This window comes from Entelurus aequoreus, linkage group LG18 (assembly GCF_033978785.1).
Source record: "Entelurus aequoreus isolate RoL-2023_Sb linkage group LG18, RoL_Eaeq_v1.1, whole genome shotgun sequence".
Taxonomy (NCBI): Eukaryota; Metazoa; Chordata; class Actinopteri; order Syngnathiformes; family Syngnathidae; genus Entelurus; species Entelurus aequoreus.
The window spans coordinates 37166098-37193975 of NC_084748.1; the positions used below are offsets into that span (position 1 = coordinate 37166098).

At 38.6% G+C, this 27878-nt stretch overlaps 1 protein-coding gene across 3 annotated transcripts in view; it reads right to left on the minus strand.

The window, feature by feature from the left end:
• Positions 1-27878, minus strand: part of LOC133634106 (protein sidekick-1-like) — a 962694-nt gene that overhangs the window by 164969 nt on the left and 769847 nt on the right. For all 3 annotated transcript variants that reach the window (XM_062027111.1, XM_062027112.1, XM_062027113.1), the window contains 4 exons: positions 26961-27063; positions 26709-26882; positions 16989-17125; positions 13142-13289 (listed from right to left, as the gene is read on the minus strand). In XM_062027111.1, coding sequence (XP_061883095.1) covers positions 13142-13289; positions 16989-17125; positions 26709-26882; positions 26961-27063 — 562 coding nt within the window. The remainder of the gene's footprint in view (positions 1-13141; positions 13290-16988; positions 17126-26708; positions 26883-26960; positions 27064-27878) is intronic.

Below are 27878 nucleotides of genomic sequence, written 5' to 3' on the forward strand. Positions count from 1 at the left end.
CATCAACACTTACCTGACTGGATAAAGTCCTTGGGCTCAAATACTAGTGTGGCCTCAATAGCCCTGCTGTAGTGTGTAGCATGCTGGGAATTATCTGTGCATGTGATAGAAGAATGCACTGCACATGTGATGGAGCAATGCACCGTGCAGGGTTGAAATTGTACTGAATTTGCATTAAATCAGGTTGTTTTAGCTAATAATCATGCTGCAAGATCTAGCATGTTGCATTCAATGTTTATTCCCATTAATTCCTGTTAATTCCCATATATTCCCGTTAATTCCCATGGAAAGTTTCCAACTCTGAATATTCCTGGAATTTTGCAACCCTACATGTTACTAAATGTTACATTCTTGTGTAATTTGCACATGATTAAATTCTACTGAAGAATAAACATTTCTTATATTTATTTACAAAAAAGTTATTATATGCTAAGTACCGATATGTGCCTCTTGAGACCTCACTGTAGGCTATGTAAGGTCATGTTACCTCTAAACTAATGCCAATCCACCATTTTTTCCCAAATAAGAATCGATAAGAGAGCCGTTAAGGAATCGAATCATTAAGCAGAATCGAAAGTGGAATCGGAACCGGAAAATTCGTATTAATCCCTATCCCTATACTACTCCTATACTCCCTGTTCTCTTAAGATGCAACTTCAAGGTTTTACTACTTACGTAAAAAATACTAAATGGTTTAGCACCATATTATCTTGCTGACTGTATTGTACACTACATTTAGTCTAAAACTTACATTCCAAGAACGCCAGCTTATTAGTGATTCCCAGAGCCCAACATAAAGGCTGCAGGATCTAGAGCGTTTTCTATTCAAGCTCCGGCCCTACCGGCAACAGTTAGCGTTGCTCCCACGGTAGAAGCATTTAAGTCGTACCTTAAATCTGACTCCAGCTTTTAAATAGACACTCTTTTAGACCAGTTGACCTGCCGCTTCCCCCCCCCCCCCTTCCCTCCCCCGTGATGTGGCTATAGACCAGTGATGCCATTGTGGTTTGTGCAGCCCTTCAAGGCACCTGTGATTAACACTAGAAGTCCCAGCATTTTTCTGTCTACCTAGAAGACCCAGAGAGGGGTCATTTGGCCCGACGCTTTTCCCGAATACACTAATCACTCATTTTGTTATGGTAATGAGGCTGTTAGGGGCAGTTTGTCTAGGTAGACAGAAAAATTATACATGTGGGAAATGCCGAAAGGAGCAATGGCAGTGCCAGGATTGTGAGTGACTGCTCAAATGTATGTCAGTCACGTTTACATGGACATGGTTTTTCATTCTTTGTAAATATGCTTTTTTCTTTGTAAATTTTTTTTTTTAAACTATTTTTGGCACACAAAAATAACAATTGCTTCTGCAACAACCCTCCACACCAAAACTGGGAAAACAGTTGCTTTTTCATTCTTTGTAAATATGTTTTGTTTTGTATTTTTTTTAACAATAAATGTCAGAGTGTTGATCCCTTCATTCTGTTGATCCTTGCAAAAACACACACAACCTACCTCAGAACTAAAGCTTGAGCTGTAAGGTCCCCTCCCCCACACAGGCTCAAGTGGCCCCCTGCCGTGTGCCACTAACAGCCACATTTTCATAACAAAAGGAGTGTCCACAGGGGGGACTAGGGGTCAAATGACCCTCTTGTGTGTTTTCTAGGTAAAAGTGTCAATTGACCCTTCTCTGGGACTTCGCGTGTTAAGGGCTATATAAACAATCTTTATTTGATTAATTGATTGAAGTTGCAATGTTTTGAGCCCTAGTTCTTTAAATAACCATACGTCAGCTTGTGAGTTTATGAATGTTTGTTTTAAATGTTATTTCTAACTTTTACCTAACTTGGCAAAACATTTTCTGCTCTATTTGACTTTGACATAACTAAGAATGTGTGTGTGTGCAATACTGTATATGCATGAACCTCCGAGTGCGATGAAGAAACATAAAATGCTGCTCTTATCTCAAAGGTTAATGGAATATTTCCTACCAAAGCAACAAAACCAGAAAGTGTGACTGAAACAATTAACAGTTCGCATTAACTCCCAGTCGCCTTCTAAATGCTGGCATGTACCGCGACAGCTTTTTAATACTGAAAGACATAACGTATAAATGGGTTTTATCTGCCTCCGTGTGGATGCAGTAATAGCAGGAAGAGGTGGACCTCACGTCAATAAGTGCCAAAGCACTTCTCAATTAAGCCCAGCTCAATTAAATGTACATTTTAAAAATAAATATGCCATCTTGCTTCATCTTGGTCTGAGTGTACACACCTCCTTATACCGATAACTAACCCTGCTTGGCAATTAATCGTCGGGGGGGAGGACAGACATGCAACCTGCAAGTCACTTTAGTTTCAGGTGGTTGATTAGGAGTGGAGAGGTGGTAACCTAGAAACAACATGTGCATACTTCCTCTCTCCAAAGACATTGGAAGAGGCTCGCAGGTTGCAACATTTCTAGACGCTTCTATAAAGTCAGTAAGTCGCTTGCTATCCGTCGACCATACTCATGACAACTGTCACTGTGACTGCCGCACGTACACAGCATGTGTGTTGAAATAAGTACTATTTACAGTGTTATCCAGCACTGATTTAATCAGGGAATTCACCAGAGCCCTACAAATGCTCAGGATGTTCAGGTCAAGATGAGACATACTTGGCCTCTTTGTCATCTCTGAAGTGTGTGTGTGTGTGCGTGTGTTGTTTGTGTGTGTGTGTGGAGTCGTTATCAAGGTAGAAGACGGTCATGCAGCCCACTGTCCCGAGAGAGGGGATTATGCTCTGTTTCACAATGTCACAGTACCAAGCCTCAAATTTTTACTTTTTAAGGTCAAGGCAAGTGTGGCCTTAAAGGAGGGCTCATATTTTAGGGCACCAAGGCAAGTTAGAAGGGCACCAAGGCAAACATTATTTTATTTCGAGGCAGGAGACATACAGTAGTATATATATATATATATATACAAACCCCGTTTCCATATGAGTTGGGAAATTGTGTTAGATGTAAATATAAACGGAATACAATGATTTGCAAATCATTTTCAACCCATATTCAGTTGAATATGCTACAAAGACAACATATTTGATGTTCAAACTGATAAACTTTTTTTTTTTGTTGCAAATAATCATTAACTTTAGAATTTGATGCCAGCAACACGTGACAAAGAAGTTGGGAAAGGTGGGAATAAATACTGATAAAGCTGAGGAATGCTCATCAAACACTTATTTGGAACATCCCACAGGTGAACAGGCAAATTGGGAACAGGTGGGTGCCATGATTGGGTGTAAAAGTAGATTCCATGAAATGCTCAGTCATTCACAAACAAGGATGGGGCGAGGGTCACCACTTTGTCAACAAATGCGTGAGCAAATTGTTGAACAGTTTAAGAAAAACCTTTCTCAACCAGCTATTGCAAGGAATTTAGGGATTTCACCATCTACGGTCCGTAATATCATCAAAGGGTTCAGAGAATCTGGAGAAATCACTGCACGTAAGCAGCTAAGCCCGTGACCTTCGATCCCTCAGGCTGTACTGCATCAACAAGCGACATCAGTGTGTAAAGGATATCACCACATGGGCTCAGGAACACTTCAGAAACCCACTGTCAGTAACTACAGTTGGTCGTTACATCTGTAAATGCAAGTTAAAACTCTACTATGCAAGGCGAAAACCGTTTATCAACAACACCCAGAAACGCCGTCGGCGTCGCTGGGCCCGAGCTCATCTAAGATGGACTGATACAAAGTGGAAAAGTGTTCTGTGGTCTGACGAGTCCACATTTCAAATTGTTTTTGGAAACTGTGGACGTTGTGTCCTCCGGACCAAAGAGGAAAAGAACCATCCGGATTGTTATAGGCGCAAAGTTGAAAACCCAGCATCTGTGATGGTATGGGGGTGTATTAGTGCCCAAGACATGGGTAACTTACACATCTGTGAAAGCGCCATTAATGCTGAAAGGTACATACAGGTTTTGGAGCAACATATGTTGCCATTCAAGCAACGTTACCATGGACGACCCTGCTTATTTCAGCAAGCCACGTGTTACATCAACGTGGCTTCATAGTAAAAGAGTGCGGGTACTAGACTGGCCTGCCTGTAGTCCAGACCTGTCTCCCATTGAAAATGTGTGGCGCATTATGAAGCCTAAAATACCACAACGGAGACCCCCGGACTGTTGAACAACTTAAGCTGTACATCAAGCAAGAATGGGAAAGAATTCCACCTGAGAAGCTTTAAAAATGTGTCTTCTCAGTTCCCAAACGTTTACTGAGTGTTGTTAAAAGGAAAGGCCATGTAACACAGTGGTGAACATGCCCTTTCCCAACTACTTTGGCACGTGTTGCAGCCATGAAATTCTAAGTTAATTATTATTTGCAAAAAAAAAATATTAAAGTTTATGAGTTTGGACATCAAATATCTTGTCTTTGTAGTGCATGCAATTGAATATGGGTTGGAAAGGATTTGCAAATCATTGTATTCCGTTTATATTTACATCTAACACAATTTCCCCACTCATATGGAAACAGGGTTTGTGTGTGTATAAAAAAAATAAAATAAATATATATATATATATATATATATATAAATATATATGTAAATATATATATATATATATATATATATATATATATATATATATATATATATATATATATATATATATATATATATATATATATATATATATATATATATATATATATATATATATAAAAATATATATTTTATTGTTACCAATATTGAAATCAAGATTACTGATTGTTAAGTAAAGCAGTGTTGGGGTGTGAATGTAATACCATCATGTAATTTGTAATGTCTAATAAAAAGACTATAGATAAACATTATCCATATATTTATAGACAAATATCAGGTTTTTTTATTCTTTAATAATGTCAACGTGTCTGCTTTTTGTCATTACATAATGGCTTTATCTCGATTTTTACATTTTGATAGAGAGGTTTTTTTTATGTACATTTATATGTACATGTAGGTGCTGTATCGGGACAGATCCATTAAGAGTTTGAGCAGAAATATGTCATATAGGAATTAACTATACACAATAAAACATTAACAAAATGATGTGTCACATGAATGATTTTTGAAGTAATACCTTAGTGACATGTGTTTACTTTTTAGTTTGGCTAATGAAGATTAAGTCAATAACAAGCTTTGTTCTTCTCCAGCACCTCCTTGTAGTTCAGTACAACAGTTTGGCCAACAAAAAAACCCAGCAGTGATCCCTCTCACCTCGAATAAACAATCTTCACCACTTGCGTTCAATTCGATGAGATGAGAAAACATTTGATTTACTATTGATGTTATTTGAACACTGATACAGTTTGCAGTTAAATAAAGGAGGAGTGAACATCCCAGTCAACATAGTAAAGACTTTATAAACAAGTTGTGACAACTTTCACGACACATCACCTGCTGCAAAACATCAGATAGTTTTCTCCTTCGCTGTATACTTTTAGTGTGGGGATAAATGCGTCTGTCTCCAATATTGTCCACACCTGTCACCATCTAAACACAGCAGTGTGCTCTTAAACGCACGGCGGGAAGCGAGGGAAAATGACGTTAAACCAAGCGCTTGACTCTGTTTACTCCGAGGGGAAATCTCTAGAGTAAAGTTGGTGTCATTGGTCCGCCATGATTATCAAGCCAAGCGATGCTAGTGCGCATGCGCCTGACTTCGTCTTGCCGAAAATGCATTAATAAATTACGGTTTTTCGGTAATTAAAAAAAATAAACGGTATTACTAACTATCGCAAATTATCATTATACCTTTTACTGTTACATCCCTCGTCCATTAACAAGGAAAAAGTCAAGGGCAGTCACGGCATGTTATTGCCGCAAATGTTGTTACATTTTTTGGGCATTACAACGAAAGACGAGGGCGGTCGCGGCACTTGCCGTGGTTGCCACGGTAAAATGTGAGCCCTTCAGTACATGTGCAGTTCGGGCCTGTGACATGTACCACCACCATGCTTGACTGCAGGCAAGAAACTATTATCTTGGTACTTATTTAGTAATGTACTTGCTAATTTACGGTTAATATTAATGTTCTATCTACACTGTTCAAATGTCACACTTATTCTTCTGTTGTTTGGATACTTTACATTAGTTTTGGACAATTTTACATATTTGGGTATGGATCCAATACCAAGTAGTTACAGGGACAGTACAGTATTGATCATACCAATATTTATACTTTAATTATTTCTGTATCATTAAATAAATGCATTTTTGATCACAATTATAATCAAGAAAAAAAATCACAGGATGCTGGTTAAACAATATCAATACAATTTTTAAATTATTTTCTTATTCCATTTTATTACATAAGATATTTACAATAAAGTCGATAGAACAAAATAACTCAAAAGCAAACACTACTATTGGTTATTTTTTCCCCTTTTCCCCAGTTTGTAAACAACAACAAAAACAACAAAAAAAGTGATATTGCGACAATAAAAAAGATCGATCCAATTATTACTGATTGTTCAGTACTGATTCTATACTTAGTATCATTACGATCGACATTTGTATTGATCCACCCATCCCTGTTTACATTACCCAGACCAGCATTCGGATTAGAACGTTACCGGACCCTGAAAAAAATGATCTGATTATGACGTGCATTTTCATGCATCACCCCTTAAATCGGAATACTTTACTTACACATGCGCAGAACCTAACGTCGAGGGAGAAGTGTGTTCTTGTTTGTGCTATGGCGCCATCTGTTGGACGAGTTTCCTCACTGCATGTGCTGATTAAGCAGTGGCTTCCACTGTAAACAAACATGGCTTTGTGCATTTCCGCTTGTCCAGCGTTATCACGGTATTTATTTTGTCATGTTTTCCTTCTGTTCACAACTTTGTTTTACCTCTCTTTTTGAAATGGAGCTGTTCTGTGCTTTTTCTACTCGTATTCCAAGCAACGTTTCTAAGTTTTACAATATAACTAAAAGTTCTAACTTCCGAAACCGTCACATGTTTGATAGTAGCGTTTTATGCATATTTGTATATGCTCTTGTAATGTAATCAAGCTAGCGTTGTTAGCATTCGCTAATATGCTAATACTTTTACGAGTGTCTGCGTTAGTATTAAACTTACAACGGCATTCATTTTGTATTGTTACAGTTTCACAAACCCCTCAGTAAGTTCACCAAAACGTCACGGTGGAGTTATTGAGTCTGTTTAGATGATTGGAGAGCGAGCTTCCACAGCTAGTGGGTCCATAGCGATGACTTTACTGCCGTGTTACATACACCGCTTGAAAACAATTAAGGTATGTAAATAAACATTTACGAAAGCTTTCTGTGTAAATAACTCATTTCACAATGTATATATATCTGTGGCTTAGAGTTTGGTGCGGCTAATATATGTACAAATATTGTGGTTTGTATACTGGTGTGCTCTATAGTCCAAAAAATACGGTAATAATGGTGAAGGATTGACATTCCTAGTTTATATGTATGCTCACCTTCTGAGAAACTGCATTCTCTACAGCAGGGGTGTCAAACGTACGGCCCGAGGGCCGGATCAGGCCCGCGAACAGGTTTTATCCGGCCCGCGGGATGAGTTTGCTAAGTATACAAATTAACCTGAAATTTTAGAATGAAAGAAACAGCTGATCTAAATGTGTACACCGGATGTCGCAATAGCAATTCTTTGTATCTTTGTAAATTATGCTACATATGTACAAAATATTCCACTGATGTTAGTACATCAGTGGAAGAAAATTATCAAACTACATAAATAACTATACTATACTGTAATTTGATTTTGATATACTTTTTTTATCTTGATAGATTGAAAATCAACACCACTGATGAACATTATCACATAATTTATTCTGAAAATATAAATAACGACAAATAAAGATAGAATACTATTAACCGCAACATGTAAGTGTAAAAAAAAAACCAACAACATTATGATTTGTACAATTTCAGAATGTGCTTGTTCTAGTTCTAAACAAAGAAAACAATCTGAAGTTGTCTTTATTTTTAAGTTATCGTGCTGTGATTTTACCAGTCCGGCTTACTTGGGAGTAGATTTTTCTCCATGTGGCCCCGGATCTAAATTGAGGTTGACACCCCTGCTCTACAGCGTACATTTGTTTTGTTTTTTTCTCCAAAAGTTGTCGTTCTAAAATTCAAAAATGTAATGGGTGTGGCTTTTCATGCGCTCAATTGTCGAAAAATACGATATACGTCCAGACACAGCAGTGCAATTTTACTCATCTTGAAGTATTTTAGCTCCAAAGGTTCTATTTTTAGGATTCCCACTTTCTCTTCTCTTCAGTTATTAAGTGAGGAGACAAGCAAGCGTAAGCGTTAAAATGGAAGAGAGGAGAAGCAGCTCGATAGTTAAACTCTATTAAGGATTTTTGTCGTCAATATCCTGCAACCACTTTCCTACTCTGCACTGCAACACATTGTCCGTGAGAGCTGCAGGAAAGAAGCAGCGTCCTGACCAAGTGCCTTTTGGCGTTGGCGACATGTTTGCGGGCGCGTCTCATCCCGGCCGACGTCCGGGAGATTAAAAGCGCGGCGCGTGTGGTCGCATACGCTGATGAAGAGCCATATCCATCTGCTCTGATACACCGACCACTGATGACTTGTCCGCCTGCCAGTCTTTCAGGGGGGTTGGGGGGGGGCTGTCTTCTAACAACCTGCTTTGTGCTGAGGACCAGGTGGCACGCTGCCTGATGGAAACCGTGCACTGCGGCACCGCACGCATCGGCGGCAATCAGCGGACGGGGGGAAAGTCAGCAAAAGTTGGAGTGGGGTGGAAAGAAATGACAAGTAAATGAATCAATCTGCCTCACTCAGTAGCAACTCGGTCATGTGATACGTGTCCAAGAGCTTTTGTCCGGTGAGGTTTCTGCTCCTTCTTTGCGTTTCATTGTAGTTGGCTAGCAAGGACTCTCAGCTGCAATGGAAGCGCTTTTTGTCAGCAAAGGATCTTCATTGATTGTTTGCTTTCCATTTGTGCTGTTGGACAGAGAAGCTGCAGCACCAGGTAGTGGTTAGCCGCCATTTGATTGGCCGATTTAATCAGACTTGAATTTGAGTCGATGCATGTTTTTTAATACAACTAATTCAAAATGTTCAATAATTATTTTTTCAAGTGCAAAATTACATACTTAACACATACAGTACAGGCCAAAAAATTGGACACACCTTCTCATTTCAATGCGTTTTCTTTATTTCCATGTCTTTTACATTGTAGATCAGGGGTCACCAACCTTTTTGAAACCAAGAGCTACTTCTTGGGTACTGATTAATGCGAAGGGCTACCAGTTTGATACACACTTAAAAAAATTGCCAGAAATAGCCAATTTGCTGTATTTACCTTTAACTCTATGTTATGTACCTACTCAGTGGCCTAGTGGTTAGAGTGTCCGCCCTGAGATCGGTAGGTTGTGAGTTCAAACCCCGGCCGAGTCATACCAAAGACTATAAAAAAATGGGACCCATTACCTCCCTGCTTGGCACTCAGCATCAAGGGTTGGAATTGGGGGTTAAATCACCAAAATGATTCCCGGGCGCGGCACCGCTGCTGCCCACTGCTCCCCTCACCTCCCAGGGGGTGAACAAGGGGATGGGTCAAATGCAGAGGACAAATTTCACCACACCTAGTGTGTGTGACAATCATTGGTACTTTAACTTTTAACTTTAACTTATTATTAATAATTAATATTTATCTTTGTGGAAACACTGATCATCTTAATGATTTCTCACAATAAATATATATAGAAACAGATAAATATCAATATGCAACACTTTATTTTTATATTTTCCTTAGTGCACATTTTTCAAATTGAACATTTTCAAATGATCACTTCTAAGACAGTCTTGCGAAATCACAATATCCCATTTTAACTAGCTAGCCACTAACATTTTTTAACAAATCATGAATTACTTTGCACCATATTTGTACAAATAATAACTCATGTAAAATACAAAAGTCAACTCTCAAATGTTTAAATAAATCATGTCACACTTTGAACTGGACACCAAATCTGTTATCTGTTTCTTTGTCAGTTAGTGAAGACCAAAGTCTTTAAAATATTTTCTTGGATTTTCAAATTCTATTTGAGTTTTGTCTCTCTTAGAATTAAAAATGTCGAGCAAAGCGAGACCAGCTTGCTAGTAAATAAATACAATTTAAAAAATAGAGGCAGCTCACTGGTAAGTGCTACTATTTGAGCTATTTTTAGAACAGGCCAGCGGGCTACTCATCTGGTCTTTACGGGCTACCTGGTGCCCGCGGGCACAGCGTTGGTGACCCCTGCTGTAGATTATCACTGAGGTCATCAAAACTATGACACCTGTGACGTGAAAACCCTTTCAGGTGACTACCTCTTGAAGCTCATCGAGAGAATGCCAAGAGTGTGCAAAACAGTAATCAGAGCAAAGGGTGGCTATTTTGAAGAAACTCGAATATAAAACATGTTTTCAGTTATTTAACTTTTTTTTTTTAAGTTCATAACTCCACATGTGTTCATTCATAGTTTTGATGCCTTCAGTGATAATCTACAATGTAAATAGTCATGAAAATAAAGAAAACACATTGATTGAGAAGGTGTGTCCAAACTTTTGTACTGGACATTAGCATATCTTTTATAGTGATATCGATCAGAGTACAATTGTTTACCAGGCTAATACTAACACTGCACACCACGGGAGAGTATGTCTGAGGAAATTGCCCATGATATTCTTATCTGTGACGGAGCAGGACGGGGCGAGGAATATGTTTGCAGTCAAATTTCAAATGAAGCACCCTGTCACTTTTGGAAGGGGGCCCCCGACGGATCGCTGGGCCCTACAGATTTGTGTTTTGACAGGGGCGGCCCTGTTTTTATGCATCATGGCATATTGTTGGCGTTAACACATTTTTTGTGTCTTTCTACGCATTGAAATCAGAAAGGACGCGCATTTCCAGATTTTTTTTTTTTACCGACCCTTTAAATACATTTTTGGCAGCGGCAAAGTGGTCGTTTGGGCAGATATTTGCTCTAAAAAAGGTATTTCAACAAGTAAACGGTACTTGATTTTGATATACTGTATGTAATGCCCATAAGGGTATTCTAGTAAAATATGCAGAGATGAGATGTGTCACTGGTCCTCGTCAGCCAGAGAACTTTGATTTTGGGGCAGCAGCAGTAAAGTTTAGATCCATGAAGGTGAATGATTGTTTATAACTGAATACATTTACATATGCATACAAATGTATTTTCTTTTGTATTACTTTTTAAATGAATTAAGTAACGTTTATATCAACCTTTTTCCAAAACAATATAGAATGTGAGATATAACAGGATAATGCATACATTTATCAAAAAAAAGTGGGACCCCATTTTTATGACTTGATGGGGTCATCATTTTGAAAATTCCTAGCGCCAACACGGATTACATTATATTTTACTTTACATTAGTGGTTGATGTAATACTTCAAATTTAAAATATTCGTTCAGCCTGAAAGTTAAAAGTGTTTTGCTTTTAAAGTCGGCGTGGCTAAGTTGGTAGAGTGGCCGTGCTAGCAATCGGAGGGTTGCTGGTTACTGGGGTTCAATCCCCACCTTCTACCATCCTAGTCACGTCCGTTGTGTCCTTGGGCAAGACACTTCACCCTTGCTCCTGATGGCTGCTGGTTAGCGCCTTGCATGGCAGCTCCCGCCATCAGTGTGTGAATGTGTGGGTGAATGTGGAAATACTGTCAAAGCGCTTTGAGTACCTTGAAGGTAGAAAAGCGCTATACAAGTATAACCCATTTATCATTATCATTATATAATACTGGCTAACTTTTTTGTGTAATAGAAAGCAAGTAAGCAACTTCTTCACTTCACTTCCAGCACCTGCTCCACGGCAAGAGAACTTTCGAATGTCCTGGTCAGCTGTGATTCTACTTCGTGAAAAACTTTGTCCATTTGTCGAAAGAGATACAACGGCAATGCTCCTATGGACAAGGGAAGACTACGAAAAATAGCCAATGCATTTGGACTGGCAAAGCAGACTAGCAGTTATTGTCCGCGATGTATGTCGAGCGAGTACTCAACTTCTAGTTTTGTAGTCCATAACTATTGTGAAGCCATGACGTTGTTGCATGAAGTGTCCTGTTGTTGGATGTTGTAAAATGTTCTTTATCACATTGTTTACTTTCACACGTTCATTAAAGATATGATTCATGTATGATGGCTCAGGTGTGATTCACTACAATAGTCTAACAGCTGCTGATGGTGAGGCAAGCAAGGTTTACTGTTAAAAGAAATGTGGCAATAGTCTACATTTAAACACAGGGTAAGGATACACTTCCAGGTCAGAGGTTATTCGTGCATGCGGACTGAGGGGGGAGGGGGTCTTAAACGGCGGCATTGTTGTGTGTGGACACGGCCAAGGTTAGGTGGGATTTACCCTGGAAAACCTTATCTGGCTTAGTGTAGAAGGGGCCTTATTTTACATTTTTCAGCGTCTAATCTCTGCTGAGATTCTATCTGGATAAACAACACCTGGCATCTGTCAATGACTGCATCTGTTGTATTGTGTGTGTGTGCGTATTCAGGAGTACAATGGCTAAATTGTGTCACACCTCCTCCAAATACCCTTTTCCTGGTGCATCTAGGCTACGGCGCGATAATTCCCATTAGTGTTCCGTCTTTTCACATCTGCACAACAATGGCGGCACTCACGCAAAAAAAGGCCTCGTCGCCTATTTTTACGCGATTAAATTCACCGGGACTGGCAGGGAAACACACATTTGAAAACAGACGTGTCTGCTTCCAAATTCAAATGGATTCTTAACAAAACAAAAAAAAAAGCCCGGCTCCCTTCAAATTAAAATGCAGCCTTTTTATTCACATTCTGAACCCTCTGTCCAATCCCAGCTCCAGGCAACGACACACACACAGGACTAGACCGTGCCCTCTGCACGGACATGGCGATAATTATAATACCGCCTTTTGACTCCAGCTTATTTATGTCGGGGCTGTGTGAAGGCAGCGGAAACTCTATTTCGCAGGAATGTGTACTGGAGAGCACATTGGTTTCATGGCTGGTGGGAAAACAGCCACGATCATGGAGGAGTGGGACAAGCAAAGGGACGCGTGCCAGCGAAGCATAAGAAGACGTTGCCCCTACCTCTGCGTCTCCGCACTGTATTGTCCCCTGCCCACTTGATTGACAGCACAAAGTCGGAACTGGTAGGTTCTGGCGGGCGTGAGGCCGCCCACTGACATGTTGGTCACTGCCGGGTCCACCTCGGATATGTAGACCTTCCACGGCGAGTCTGGACAGGAGAGACAAGGATGAGGAAAGGAAAGCTGCATAAAGAGGCGACATCTTGAGCGATGGGAGGGTAATGAAGGCGCACAGACGCCGATGTCGACGACCATCTGATGATTGTGTTGGCTGCCTAAAATATGTGAGAGACTGATGTTCCCATCTCAGTAGCAACACGTGTATTTGTGCGAATGACAGGCGTCATGTGGGAGTAAATGCAATAAAAGCCATTGTGTGACACATAAATACAGCGTATTGCGTGGAACACATCCACACACATGCACGCACACTCAAACTAATCAAGTGTTTGTCATCATTTGTTCATTTCGCTAAATAATCAGATGTTGAAAAAGGGCTTTAATGGCAACAGTTGTTAATAGCGTCCCGAGGTGAGGCCGTAAGCTCCCATTAACACAAATGTCATTTCTAGCTGGGCACCCTGAAATGTTCCAATGCCACTGTAATGACAAGCTGTCAATCACTGTTAAACCAATAAGCAAGAAGCAGAACGGCCAGGTGGTTTTGCTTGGCCCGCCAAAGGGTGGCTTACCGATACATATTCATATTGACCAGTGTTTCCCATATACCGTAAACTCCAGACTATAAGCTTCCACCTTTTTCCTACGCTTTGAACCCTGCGGCTTATAAAACGATGCGGCTAATTTATGGATTTTTCTTTGCTGACGGCCGTAATGCGAATAGTTTTTGGAATACAACAAGCCAAGACACTGAAAGGGTGTGTTATTGTTTGGCGCTATCTTTTGGATGAGTTCGCTCACTGCAGGTGCTCCAGTGCCCTTCTGTTTTTTTAGAGCTCTGAACCAAAAGTACGAGTGCCGTCCATAGCGTTTCTACTCCGTAACGGCGTGGACGCGTGGTGATGCACGGATTGTTCTTCCAAGATTGCAGCAGGAACTCCGGAGGCAAAAGTGCAGGTAAGACGGTGATTCATCTTATAAATCAGGCAGGAACAAACACACAAAGCACCGGGAGCTAACGGGATAGCTAACAAGAAAAGAATAAGGCAAAGCTTAGCTCAGGAAAACAAAGGGTAGACGACGTAGACTGAGTGAGGCGAAAAAGCAGGACTAAATAGCTCTCTGATTAGTGCCCAGGAACAGGTGAGCGTCCCGAACACTAATCAGAGGCAGGTGGCACTAACCAGCACCCGAGACAACCGAGAAACACAAAACCAGGGTGCTGAAACAGAACTTAAACCATACGTGAATCAAAACCTAAATAAACTTAAACAAACTATGATCCGGGCAACAAAGAAGTAATTCATAATGAACAGTTACAGCCTTTTTGTATAATTTATGGTAATGTTTGGGCAAGTTCTGGCACAGACTGGCAGCTAGCATAGCTTACCAATTGTATTCTACTGATGTTACAGTCACAGGAGTTGTATTACTGTATTTTATTGTTCTGGTAACTGAGTGAGTAGTAATTGAGTGTCAAATTCAGTCAGATGTTAAAACGTTTTGTTCTAGTTCAAATTTGTGCAAGCATGAATAAATCAGACAACATATTGTTGTCTTGGATTTACATTTGTGTGTTTACATTATTGCAATCCGTTGATAAAACATCGTCCTTTACAATTATAAAAGCTTTTTACAAAAATCTACTACTCTGCTTGCATGTCAGCAGACTGGGGTAGATCCTGCTGAAATCCTATGTATTAAATGAATAGAGAATTGTTTTGAATCGGAAAAATATCGTTTTTCAATCGAGAATCGAGTTGAATCGGAAAAATCGATTTATAAACGAATCGTGAACCCAAGAATCGATATCGAATCGAATCGTGGGACACCCAAAGATTCGCAGCCCTAATATATAGTTATTTTGCATACAGTCGGGTTTCGGCCCCCGGCTAAATTTCTTTTAGCCTAATGCGGCCCCCAGTCAAAATGTTTGGACACCCTTGCTATAGTCAATCATAAGCTATCAAATTTGAAAGCACCTAGACTAGAGATGTCTATATATATATATATATATATATATATATATATATATAGAGTGTCTATATTAGAGATGTCCGATACTATCGGACTGCCGATATTATCGGCCGATAAATGCTTTAAAATGTAATATCGGAAATTATCAATATTGTTTTTTTTAATTATTGGTATCGGTTTTTTTTTGTTTAAAAAAAAAAAAAATCAAATCAACATAAAAAACACAAGATACGCTTACAATTAGTACACCAACCCAAAAAACCTCCCTCCCCCATTTACACTCATTCACACAAAAGGGTTGTTTCTTTCTGTTATTAATATTCTGGTTCCTACATTATATATCAATATAGATCAATACAGTCTGCAAGGGTAAGCACACATGATTGTGTGTGCTGCTGGTCCACTAATAGTACTAACCTTTAACAGTTAATTTGACTCATTTTCATGAATTAATAGTTTCTATGTAACTGTTTTTATATTGTTTTACTTTCTTTTTTATTCAAGAAAATGTTTTTAATGTATTTATCGTATTTTATTAATAATAAAAAAAAGGACCTTATCTTCACCATACCTGGTTGTCCAAATTAGGCATAATAATGTGTTAATTCCACGACTGTATATATCGGTATTGGTTGATATCGGTATCGGTAATTAAGAGTTTGACAATATCGAAATATCGGATATCGGCAAAAAGCCATTATCGGACATCCCTAACCTAGACAGATGCAAACCGGGCAGACCGGGCAAAAGTCATTTATTGTGCTTAGCAATTTAGAAGACAAAAATGTCCAACTACACGACACCAAAAAAGAAGCCTCTGTATAACACAAGTCGTCACTAACACCATTTACTTCAATCACGAAGCAGCCAATAAAAACACACACTTGAACTCATGTTAGCAGCACTTTTTTATTTTTACTTGTGTAAAAATATTTTTAGACTTTTTTTGCATGTTTGCACTAAAACTAATTCATGGGAGAGAAATTGTTACTGTAAATACATATTTTTTGTGTGCGAAATAACACAATCAACAAAATAAAACATTTAATATTTTCTTGACACCATCCCGATCAGGATTTGAACGCAGTAGTTAAACGTAGATGGCCAGCACTAACAGAGCGCCACTTTGCGAATTTCGAGGGAAATAAGCCAGTATATTTTTTATCAGTGGCGGAGCAGGAAGGGGCTAGGAATATGTGCAGTCTAATTCTATATGAAGCTTTATGTTTTTTAATATTTGAGATTTTACATGGGCTTCCTTGAATATAGGAGCGTGCTGCTGTTTTGGTTAGCATCATCAGTAAACTCTTTTATGTTCAGGTGTGAATGATTAGAAGTTCAGAGCTTGTGTGTTTATGGGTTTAACTTTTAAAGTTGGGTGCCTGGCTGTGCACGTGCAACAGAAGGAGAAAAGAAGACAGGGTAGCCATCTTGTCATTCTTTATTGCAATCCCTCTCTCCCTCTGTTTCCCATCTGAACGAGAGGCAGCCTGCTGTTCAAACATCTGTGCTGACACAGGGGCGAGAGACGAGGAGACGGAGGACAAGGGAGGGAGGGGGGGATGGGGTGTTTGAGAGCGTATTTCCAGGGAACCAGGATGTACATTTACGCATTCCTCCATACGTCTCGCCTTATAAATGAGGCGGCGTCAGTGCCTGCTCGACAGCAAATAAACAGCTGTTTGCTGCGCAGAGACTATAAATTAGGGCCGGGCTATACACACACACACACACACACATAGCATACATACTGTTCTCTGAGAGCTCCAACAGATAGTAGAGAAGCGGCGAGTTCCCGTCGAAAGGGCGCAGCCAGGACAGGAGGACGGAGCGAGAGTCTGAGTCATTGAGCCGTGCTGCCAGGGAGCGGGGAGAGTGTGGCAGCTCGCTGTGCACAAGAGGAGACAAAAATAAATACATCAAGTTAGGGCAGGGGTCGGCAACTCAAAATGTTGAAAGAGCCAAATTGGACCAAAAATACCAAAAAAAAATAAAAATCTGTCTGGAGCCGCAAAAAATGTCAAGTGTTATAATGAAGGCAACGCATGATGTAGGTGTCTATATTATCTATATTGGCCTACTATCAAAATGACAATGTACCATAGGCTGACGCAAATCTTTGTTGACAGAAATGTTGAAATGCACGGAGCCCCTAGAGCAGTGGTTCTTAACCTGGGTTCGATCGAACCCTAGGGGTTCGGTGAGTCAGGGGTTCGGCGGAGGTCAAGACACACCCGACTCATAGTGTAAATAAAAACTTCTCCCTATCGGCGTATTACGGATACGGCAACAGCAGAAGTCACACTGATTTGCAGGTGTGTAATTTGTTGTGAGTTTATGCACTGTGTTGGTTTTGTTGTTTGAACAAGGTGATGTTCATGCAAGGATCATTTTGTGCACCAGTAAAAAAACATGGTAACACTTTAGTATGGGGAACATATTCACCATTATATAGTTGCTTATTAACATGCAAATTAGTAACATATTGGCTCTTAACTAGTCATTATTAAGTACTTATTAATGCCTTATTCGGCATGACCTTATTATAACCCTAACCCTCTAACCCTGGCCCTAACCCTCTAACCCTAACCCGAACCCTAACCCTAACCAAATAACTCTAAATTAAGTCTTTGTTACTTAGAATATGTTCCCCATACTAAAGTGTTACCAAAAACATACAATAACTTTGTCTTGAATTTGAAAAAAAAAGGAGGGTTCGGTGAATGCGCATATGAAACTGGTGGGGTTCGGTACCTCCAACAAGTTTAAGAACCACTGCCCTAGATGGACATGGAGGAAAAAAAAAAGTTTTGCGAGATCTCGCAATACTTTTTACGAGATCTCGCAAAAGTTTTTTTTTCCCCTATGTCAGTGAACCGGAAGTAAAACAGACAAAGCGATGGTGAACCGGAAGTGAAACAGACAAAGCGATGGGAGGAGCCTACCCATCATCCGTGGGAGACGTTTATTGATTTCTATTTTACTATTGGCCTAACATATAAAGACATCAAATCGTATTAAGGTCCCACAACAGAGCACAGATGATGGGTAGGCTCCCGCTCCTCCATCGCTGTGTCTGTTTCACTTCCGGTTCACTGCCGTAGGAAAAAAAAACTTTTGTGAGATCTCGCAAAAAGCAATACTTTTCAATACTTTTTAAGAGATCTCGCAAAACACCCATGTCCCTTTAGGGCAGGGGTCACCAACGCGGTGCCTGCGGGCTCCAGGTAGCCCGTAAGGACCAGATGAGTAGCCCGCTGGCCTGTTCTAAAAAAAGCTCAAATAGCAGCACTTAGCAGTAAGCTGCCTCTATTTTTTAAATTTGATTTATTTACTAGCAAGCTGGTCTCGCTTTGCTCGACATTTTTAATTCTAAGAGAGACAAAACTCAAAATAGAATTTGAAAATCCAAGAAAATATTTTAAAGACTTGGTCTTCACTAACTGACAAAGAAACAGATAACATATTTGGTGTCCAGTTCAAAGTGTGACATGATTTATTTAAAAATTTGAGAGTTGACTTTTGTATTTTACATGAGTTATTATTTGTACAAACATGGTGCAAAGTAATTCATGATTAGTTAAAAAATGTTAGTGGCTAGCTAGTTAAAATGGGAATATGAGATTTCACAAGACTGTCTTAGAAGTGATCATTTGAAAATGTTCAATTTGAAAAATGTGCACTAAGGAAAATATAAAAATAAAGTGTTGCATATTGATATTTATCTGTTTCTATATATATTTATTGTGAGAAATCATTAAGATGATCAGTGTTTCCACAAAGATAAATATAATTAATTATTAATAATAACACAGAGTTAAAGGTAAATTGAGCAAATTGGCTATTTCTGGCAATTTATTTAAGTGTGTATCAAACTGGTAGCCCTTCGCATTAATCAGTACCCAAGAAGTAGCTCTTGGTTTCAAAAAGGTTGGTGACCCCTGCTTTAGGGGCTCTGTAGAAATGTAATATTTATTCTACACATTTTTACAACATTCGAGTCATTAGTAAAATGGAGGCTTCTCAGAAGGTGAGATAACTCCAGGAAATTACCGGCGTAGAATGGCCAAAGGTATAGATGTGTGTGTCCAATTTAAAGGAAATGGCAGGCTGTCTTCTTCTAATGGATTTATAACCAGCTTGGTAACGTTTGCTGTGGTCTATAACAACATGGCACACAAACAACTATCAGAAATGCAGCCAATATTACATACAGATAATGCCATAAGACATGCAAATATACATTGAATTAAGAGGATTTAAAGGAAATTAAATGAGCTCAAATATAGCTACACACGAGGCATAATGATTCAATATGTACATACAGCTAGCCTAAATAGCATGTTAGCATCGATTAGCTTGCAGTCATGCAGTGACCAAATATGTCTGATTAGCACTACACACAAGTCAATAACATCAACAAAACTCACGCACAACATTAAAAGTTTGGTGGACAAAATGAGACAAAAAAGGAGTAGCGTACAATATGTCTTAGAAAGTCGGAGAAAGGTGTACATGTAGACCAGTGGTTCTCAAACTTTTTTTTGTCATCCCCCACTTTGGACAAGGGGGAGTTTTCAAGCCCCACCTGCCCCCATCGCCCCAACAGATTGCTAATGCCAAGCTTAACATTTTCAAATTTACTGAACATCAAGTAACATCAAGTTGTATACATTCAAACTCAATAACATAAAATAACATCAAGTTCGATAATAAATAAAATAACTGTGCAGCTGTGGTATAACTTGCATCAAGTTCAATAATAAATAAAATAACTTGCATCAAGTTCAATAATAAATAAAATAACTTGCATCAAGTTCAATAATACATCAAATAAAAGTGTTATAACTTGCATCAAGTTCAATAATAAATCAAATAAAAGTGTTATAACTTGCATCAAGTTCAATAATAAATCAAATAACTTGCATCAAGTTTAATAATAAATAAAATAAAAGTGCCACTTTGCAATCTTTGCAAAAAAAAAGGAGGAGCTATGCATTTGGCAAGACGGGGCAAGTGAACATGAGTTTTACAGTACACCAGCATTAGTGGCTGCAATGAGCCTGTTTTGCACTGCACAGCTTTTCAAATCGGGGTTGCAGGCTTGACACTGCCACTCTTAAGTCATGCTCAATGACGTTCAGCTGAGACCTGTACTTCGTTTTGAGTGCAGCAACAGCTGAAAAGCCTATCTCACACAGATAAGATGTGGCAAAGGGGAGAAGAATGGACACAGCTATCTGCCCGATGACTGGATATTGATTAGCCTGCTACACATCCGCGCGAAAGTTTGTTCCGCTTAGCCCCGCCCCCATTAGTTACTGTTGCTATGTCTGTCAAACTTTCGCTCCTACCTAGAAATTTAAAGCCTACAGGAAAAATAAGTAATTTACATTTATTTATATAGCGGATTTCACAGACAGAATCACAAAGTGATTTACAGTGTGTATAGAAAATGAAAGCATAGTAAAAAAAAAAAATCTAAGAATATAATTTAAATTTTTTTTTTTTAAAGTGACATTTCCTCCCGTTCCTCGCGCCCCACCTGTCATGTCTCTATTCCCCACCAGTGGGGCGCGCCCCACACTTTGAGAAACGCTGATGTCGACAAACTACGGTTAGTTCAAGGACCGCCAAAATTAGTAGGACAAAACGGTGCTCGCCAAACATCTGAAATATGTTTAATATAAACAGTCCGATTTCTAACAATTAGGGAGGTTTATGTCATGTTTGTCCTCCTACAGAAACCATATTAAAACAAACAAAAAATATTTTTATCCCCTCATCTTTTTCCATTTTTCATACATTTTTGAAAAAGCTCCTTAAAAATGGTACATTTCATTAAAAAAAAAAATGTCATTAGCCGATATTTTGCAGTAGTTCATATTAAGCTCAAGTGACCTGAGTTCAACCACACCGTGATGGATGCAACTCCACTTTTATTACCGTGGCGCCGTATTCAAATATCAACCTTTCCGTTATTGTTTATGCTCATGAGTGTTTTTAATATTGACGCGTCTCAGCGCCGGAGGAAGAGCACGATAGGTGGAGTGGCGCTTCCAGAAGATTCCAAGACGGGTATGAGAATGACGTTTTCTCATTCTGAACTGGCGTGATGGCATTAATTAACGGATGAGCAGCAGTGAATGTTGTGGCGCTTACCTTCACACTACACGCACGCGCGCACACACACACCCACACACGCATGCACACACAGCCAGTGACGACCACAAGGATGGGTCTTGTGAGAGCTGAACCAATAACCTGCTGCTAATTAGTCTGTCTCCTCAGCCGCCAGCGTCTGTTAGCCTCTATGACCCGATGATACTGAGCTAACGAGAATGTCACTCTCACACACACACACACACACACACACACACACACACACACACACACACACACACACACACACACACACACACACACGCACACGCACACACACACACACACACACACACACACACACACACACACACGCGCACGAGGCAGGAAATCACTAATTCACCTTCCAAGTTTTTCATAGGCATAAACATTGAGCCATCCACGTTTGCCATGTAACCTCAGGTCTCGCTACCGTTCCGAAAGATTGTGTCTCCTCACCTCCGTGGCGCCCAGCAGTTGTATTAATTAATCGTAAGTATCGCTCATAAATAGATGATTCAAGTGCTTATGAATATATAAAGATCCCCAACCTGCCGGTGTTCTCTTACAGAGGCTTTAATGAGGCACACTTTAAATATGCAAGTGACGCAACTTAATACTGTATTTTCCGGACCATAGGGCGCACCGGATTATAAAGCGCACTGCCAATGAATGGTCTATTTTCGATCTTTTTTCATATATAAGGTGCACCGGATTAAAAAAGTCATATATACATTACCATTCAAAAGTTTGGGGTCACCCAAACAATTTTGTGGAATAGCCTTCATTTCTAAGAACAATAATAGACTGTCGAGTTTCAGATGAAAGTTCTCTTTTTCTGGCCATTTTGAGCGTTTAATTGACCCCACAAATGTGATGCTCCAGAAACTCAATCTGCTCAAAGGAAGGTCAGTTTTGTAGCTTCTGTAACGAGCTAAACTGTTTTCAGATGTGTGAACATGATTGCACAAGGGTTTTCTAATCATCAATTAGCCTTCTGAGCCAATGAGCAAACACATTGTACCATTAGAACACTGGAGTGATAGTTGCAGGAAATGGGCCTCTATACACCTATGTAGATATTGCACCAAAAACCAGACATTTGCAGCTAGAATAGTCATTTACCACATTAGCAATGTATAGAGTGTATTTCTTTAAAGTTAAGACTAGTTTAAAGTTATCTTCATTGAAAAGTACAATGCTTTTCCTTTAAAAATAAGGACATTTCAATGTGACCCCAAACTTTTGAACGGTAGTGTATATATATTTTTTCTAAATGTAAAACACTTCCTTGTGGTCTATATAACATGTGATGGTAGTTCTTTGGTCAAAATGTTGCAAAGATGACGTTTTACAGATCATCTTCTGACAGTCACTTCCGGATGCACCGTTTTGTGGGCGGTCTCATTAACGTGGCTCACCTTCGACAGCGTCTTCTCCCCGTCATTTTTGTTGTAGCGGTGTAGCGTGAAAGGACGGGAGTGGAAGAAGTGTCAAAAGATGGAGCTAACTGTTTTAATGACATAGAGACTTTACTTAAATAAATACGGAGCAGCATCTCCTCATCCGGAAACAACAACAACGCCGTGAAATGTGTCCCGTGAAAAACCGTCTGACCGGAACTCTCTAAAGTTCCTTGGGTGAATAATATAAACTCACTACACCGGTATGTTTTAGCGCTTTCATGGCGAGTTTACTGACGGATATAAGTAAGAACTTTACACTACTTTATATTACAAATGGCAAGAGCGGAGGATGAATGTCACATAACAAGAAGATAGAGAAAAAGCTTATCGACTGCGGTGTTGCCACGGACTACAAAGGTGGATGCGCACAAATTTTCAGGACTTATGCAAATACAGATCAGCAGTTACCAGAAGGTAAGAAAAGGTATGATTTTGCATAATATTGCGAAACAAAATGCCAGATAATGTCTTACCTTATACACATACCCTAACAATACCCGTATGTTGAAGCGCAGTACAATCCATCAAGCGGTGCGCCTTCATAGCTTACCAAAGTAGTACTAAAACATTTTGATAGATTTTTGAGCGCCGTGTGTAATGTTCTAAATTTTCAATGGAATATATACGATGTTGGTGTTGTTTACTTGAGTCATATTGCAGTCTACACATATATCTTATGTGTGACTGCCATCATATTGCAGTCTACATGTATCTCTTATGTGTGACTGCCATCATAGTGCAGTCTACACATATCTCTTATGTGTGACTGCCATCATAGTGCAGTCTACACGTATCTCTTATGTTAGACTGCCATCATATTGCAGTCTACACGTATATCTTATGTGTGACTGCCATCATAGTGCAGTCTACATGTATCTCTTATGTGTGACTGCCATCATATTGCAGTCTACACATATCTCTTATGTGTGACTGCCATCATATTGCAGTCTACACGTATCTCTGATGTGTGACTGCCATCATAGTGCAGTCCACACGTATCTCTTATGTGTGACTGCCATCATAGTGCAGTCGACACGTGTCTCTTATGTTAGACTGCCATCTACTGGTCACACTGATCATTACACTATGTACCAAATAAAATAGCTTCGAGGTCGGTAGGCAAAAGCAGAAATATTCCTTACATTAGGCGCATCGGGTTATAAGGCGCACTGTCGAGTTTTGAAAAAAAAGAAAAAGATTTTAGGTGCGCCTTATAGTCCGGAAAATACGGTATTAGCGTCAGGCATTTTGACGGACACACAACGACACATTTACACAAAAGCACTTATCCAGCATGAATATTTTTTTGTTTTTAAAATACACAACAAATCATTTTGGAAGTTCGGATTAGGTGAGTGATTAGTATCACTGTTAGTATTTGCCATGTACCATATTAATTTACATGTGGCGGCCCAACACAGGTAAATTTAGGGCCATCACTAGTAAAAAATTGTTTTTTTTTAATTCAATTGCAAAATATTTTGCAATAGAGTAAGGTAGCATTGTCGTAACAGAATTTGAGGTTTGAGCAACAGGCTTCCATTGCTATTTAGCACAGACTCATACTGTAGCTGCTCTCGAAAGCAACATGTATATTTGATATATCATTTCATAGTTGGTGAGAATAAATAAATACAATAACTTCGTATTGTACACATAATGTGATTAAAAAGGTATTTCCTTGGGTTAATTCATGCAAGTTTATGTTACCTTTATTTTTGTTACAAACCCATGTAAATTGAGAGGGGAATATATGTTTTGTTCCTGTTTGGTCGCGTTGTTGGGGGGACAATTCATATGTGACGGAATTAAGGGAGCAGCGTGAGACAACAAATGTTTGATGGAGAAGACGTTAACGGAGTCTCGGATTGAAAATAAACTTCATTCCCTTGGAGTTTATGAGGCCAATGAGGTATGATTATTTCTATGTGAAATCAATGTGTTTTCTTTTTTTGGATGTCAGACTAATTGTAAATTCTGTTTGCTTATTTTATTAGTTCTTATATTTGGCATCGTTGGTAACGTGAAGAAGACATGGCTAAAATAAATGTCTGGAGCAAAACGAACAACTTGAGCCTTGATTAAGACCTCGGAGGGAGTACAGTTAGTGGTCAATGTACGTCTTAAATTGGCTGATTTGTGTCAATTTTGTTATGATACAACCTCATTTGTTAAAACTTTTTTTGACAAGTTCACAACTAACGCTATGCTAATTTTTATTAGCCTGTCAATGGAGTCGTCCATTGTATGTTAGCATGAAGCTAGCGGCGTAAGAGCCAAACTTTATCCTGTATGCTTTTTTTCAGTTTATGCCAAACTATATTACCAATTTACCATGATTCTAACATGTATGGGCACTTCCTGTGTATAATAATGTACTTTCCTTTGTGTGCTTTGTTTTATTGTAAGTCCAGTGAGAAGACTTTCAATACACAGACTAATGTTGGTCATGTTTTTCTCTCTGAAGGACTGTTTCCCAATTTGCCAAACTAAATAACTAAATAAAAGCTAACAGCTAAATTTTTGCACAAAGCAAACTACAATCTGCTACCCAAGAATGTACAACCATTCTTCTCAACAAAAGAGGAGAAATATAATCTTAGAGAAAAATTTAATTTAAAACATGTGTACATACAGGTACGTACAAAATTTAAGACCTTTAGTATATAATTTTTAAATGGATTAAGCAAAGAAATCAAACAATGTACTAATATAATTAACTTCAAGAAACTCTTCAATCTTAAAGTGTTTACAAAGTACAAAAAAGAAGAACCATGATAAACATTCAAAATTTATTTCAGCCATCCATTAATTTTCTAGATAATCTTATTTATCTCACCATATGAAATATAACTTACTTCAATAATAATTATTTATTTATTTCTAACGTTATTACTTATGGAGTATATTGTGAATAAATTGAGAACAGGAAGTGAACAAAAGTTTTAGCAACTGCTATGTAAAGGAAAAAGCGTACAATTAAATAAGCTCTGCTTCTTCCTACTCCTTTTCGAACATGTTGAATAGAAAGACTGGAAATTGTGATGTATCATGTTGTATGCATGCATGTTCCAAATAAACTCAAACTCAACTCAACTCAAATAACAACACCGAGGGAAGGCAGAATACTATGTAAATGTAAATAAACCAACAGTGTACAAAGTACAGCCTATGTTACAATGTACTTGTAGTAATGAAACTGAATAATACAGTGAAATGATATAATGTAACAAGAAAATTATATGTTGATACTAAGAATCAATTACAGAGATTTGTCTTTAAATATTTGCATGACATTTTTTAACCCTTTAAAAAATACATGTGTCATAGCCAATTATGCAAATTGTACGATGATGTCATAGTGACGCGAGGTGGGAAACACTGCCGTATGTCACAAAAGTGAGTACATCCCTCACATGTTAAGATATCTTTACAAGGAACATAAAGTACACATAATAATAACATTTTTGTGTTTATTCTTGGTGCTTAAGTTTTGTAGCTGTACGTAGAAATGGGTCATTTGAAGACTTTTATTTTTAGTAAAGCTGTTAGTTCATTTTTAATCAACTTTTTATCCTTTTTATGATGTTGCCCCTGTTGTTTTAATTTAATTGATGTTTTAATTCACCTATGTTTTGTACAGCGCTTTGTGATTTTATCTGTGAAAAGCCTTTTATAAATAAAATACTTACTCCGCTGAAGTGGCAGCTGGTTGCATCAGCTCTGTGCTCTTTTAAAGTTTTTTTATGTCCTTTGTGTTCTTTATTGTTTTCAGGTGTTTTTACCTTATTTTTTGTGGACTTTTTGTATCTGGACTTTGGGATAAATTAAGTCAATCCTACCCTATCCAATAATTCAACTTACATGACTTCGAGTCGTGAAGATCGGGAATCGTTGCCAGCTTTGGAGGTGACAGAGCAGGTGTAATCCCCGATGTCCCCTGACCATGTCTGGCCAATCGTAAGGGAGCCCTGGCGCACGGAGACCCGCCCCCCGCTGGTTGGTAGGACAGGCACGCCGCTACGATCCCACTTGAAGCTACAACAGAGAGGGCACATATATTATTCAAGTACAATAAGCACAAGGGCACAAACTCTCAAACTGGCAACAAAGTACCTGATATTGACTCGAGGGTCATGAGTAGCATTGCAGGCCAAAATGGCGGTGGTTCCTTTGATGACACGCAGGTCAGAAGGAGGTACAGAGATGACTGTACGGCCTGGGAAACAACATCACGATTAGACCATGGAGTAAAATTGATCATCACAACATTATGTACAACTTCATTAGTGTTTTTTTATTTTGAATATGGTGTAAGAACCACTGTGGTACAAGTGTCACATCAAAGTACCATACATTTAATTATATCAATCGAATTAAAGTATTCACTTTAGACATGTAAAACATTGAATTAGAGTGCAGTTTTATAGTAGAAAATAATATCTGTACAGTATTAATTTTAAGGCTGCAGCTAACGATTATTTTTCTATCGATTAATCTATAGATTATTTTTTTCGATTAATCGGTTAATCTATAGATTATTTTTTCGATTCACCTATAGATTATTTTTCCTTTTACCGATAATTTTTTTATTTAAAATGAAGATGAAAAAATAAATGTAGGCCTGTTTTTTCAAAAGGCATGGCTTTTATTTACCAAAAAAAAGAAGTATGGCCACTCAGTCAACATTGACAACAACATGACAAAATATTCTGTAACAATGTAAACATTTAAAACTTTTAACATTTAACAAAATTAAAAGTAGCTTAATTGCTTTTTAATGTGCAAATATAAAAGTAAACATCCAGTGCAAATCTTAATATTCTGCAATAGTATAAGCATTTCAAAAGTAAAAGTATTGCTTATTTTGCTTTAAAATGTGCAAAAATAAAGATAAACATCCAATACAAAAAAGTGCAAAACGAAATATTCTGTAACAACAGTGTAAACATTTCAACAAAAGTGAAAGTATTGCTTATTTGCTAAAATGTGCAAAAATAAAGATAAACATCCAATACAAAAAAAATATTCTGG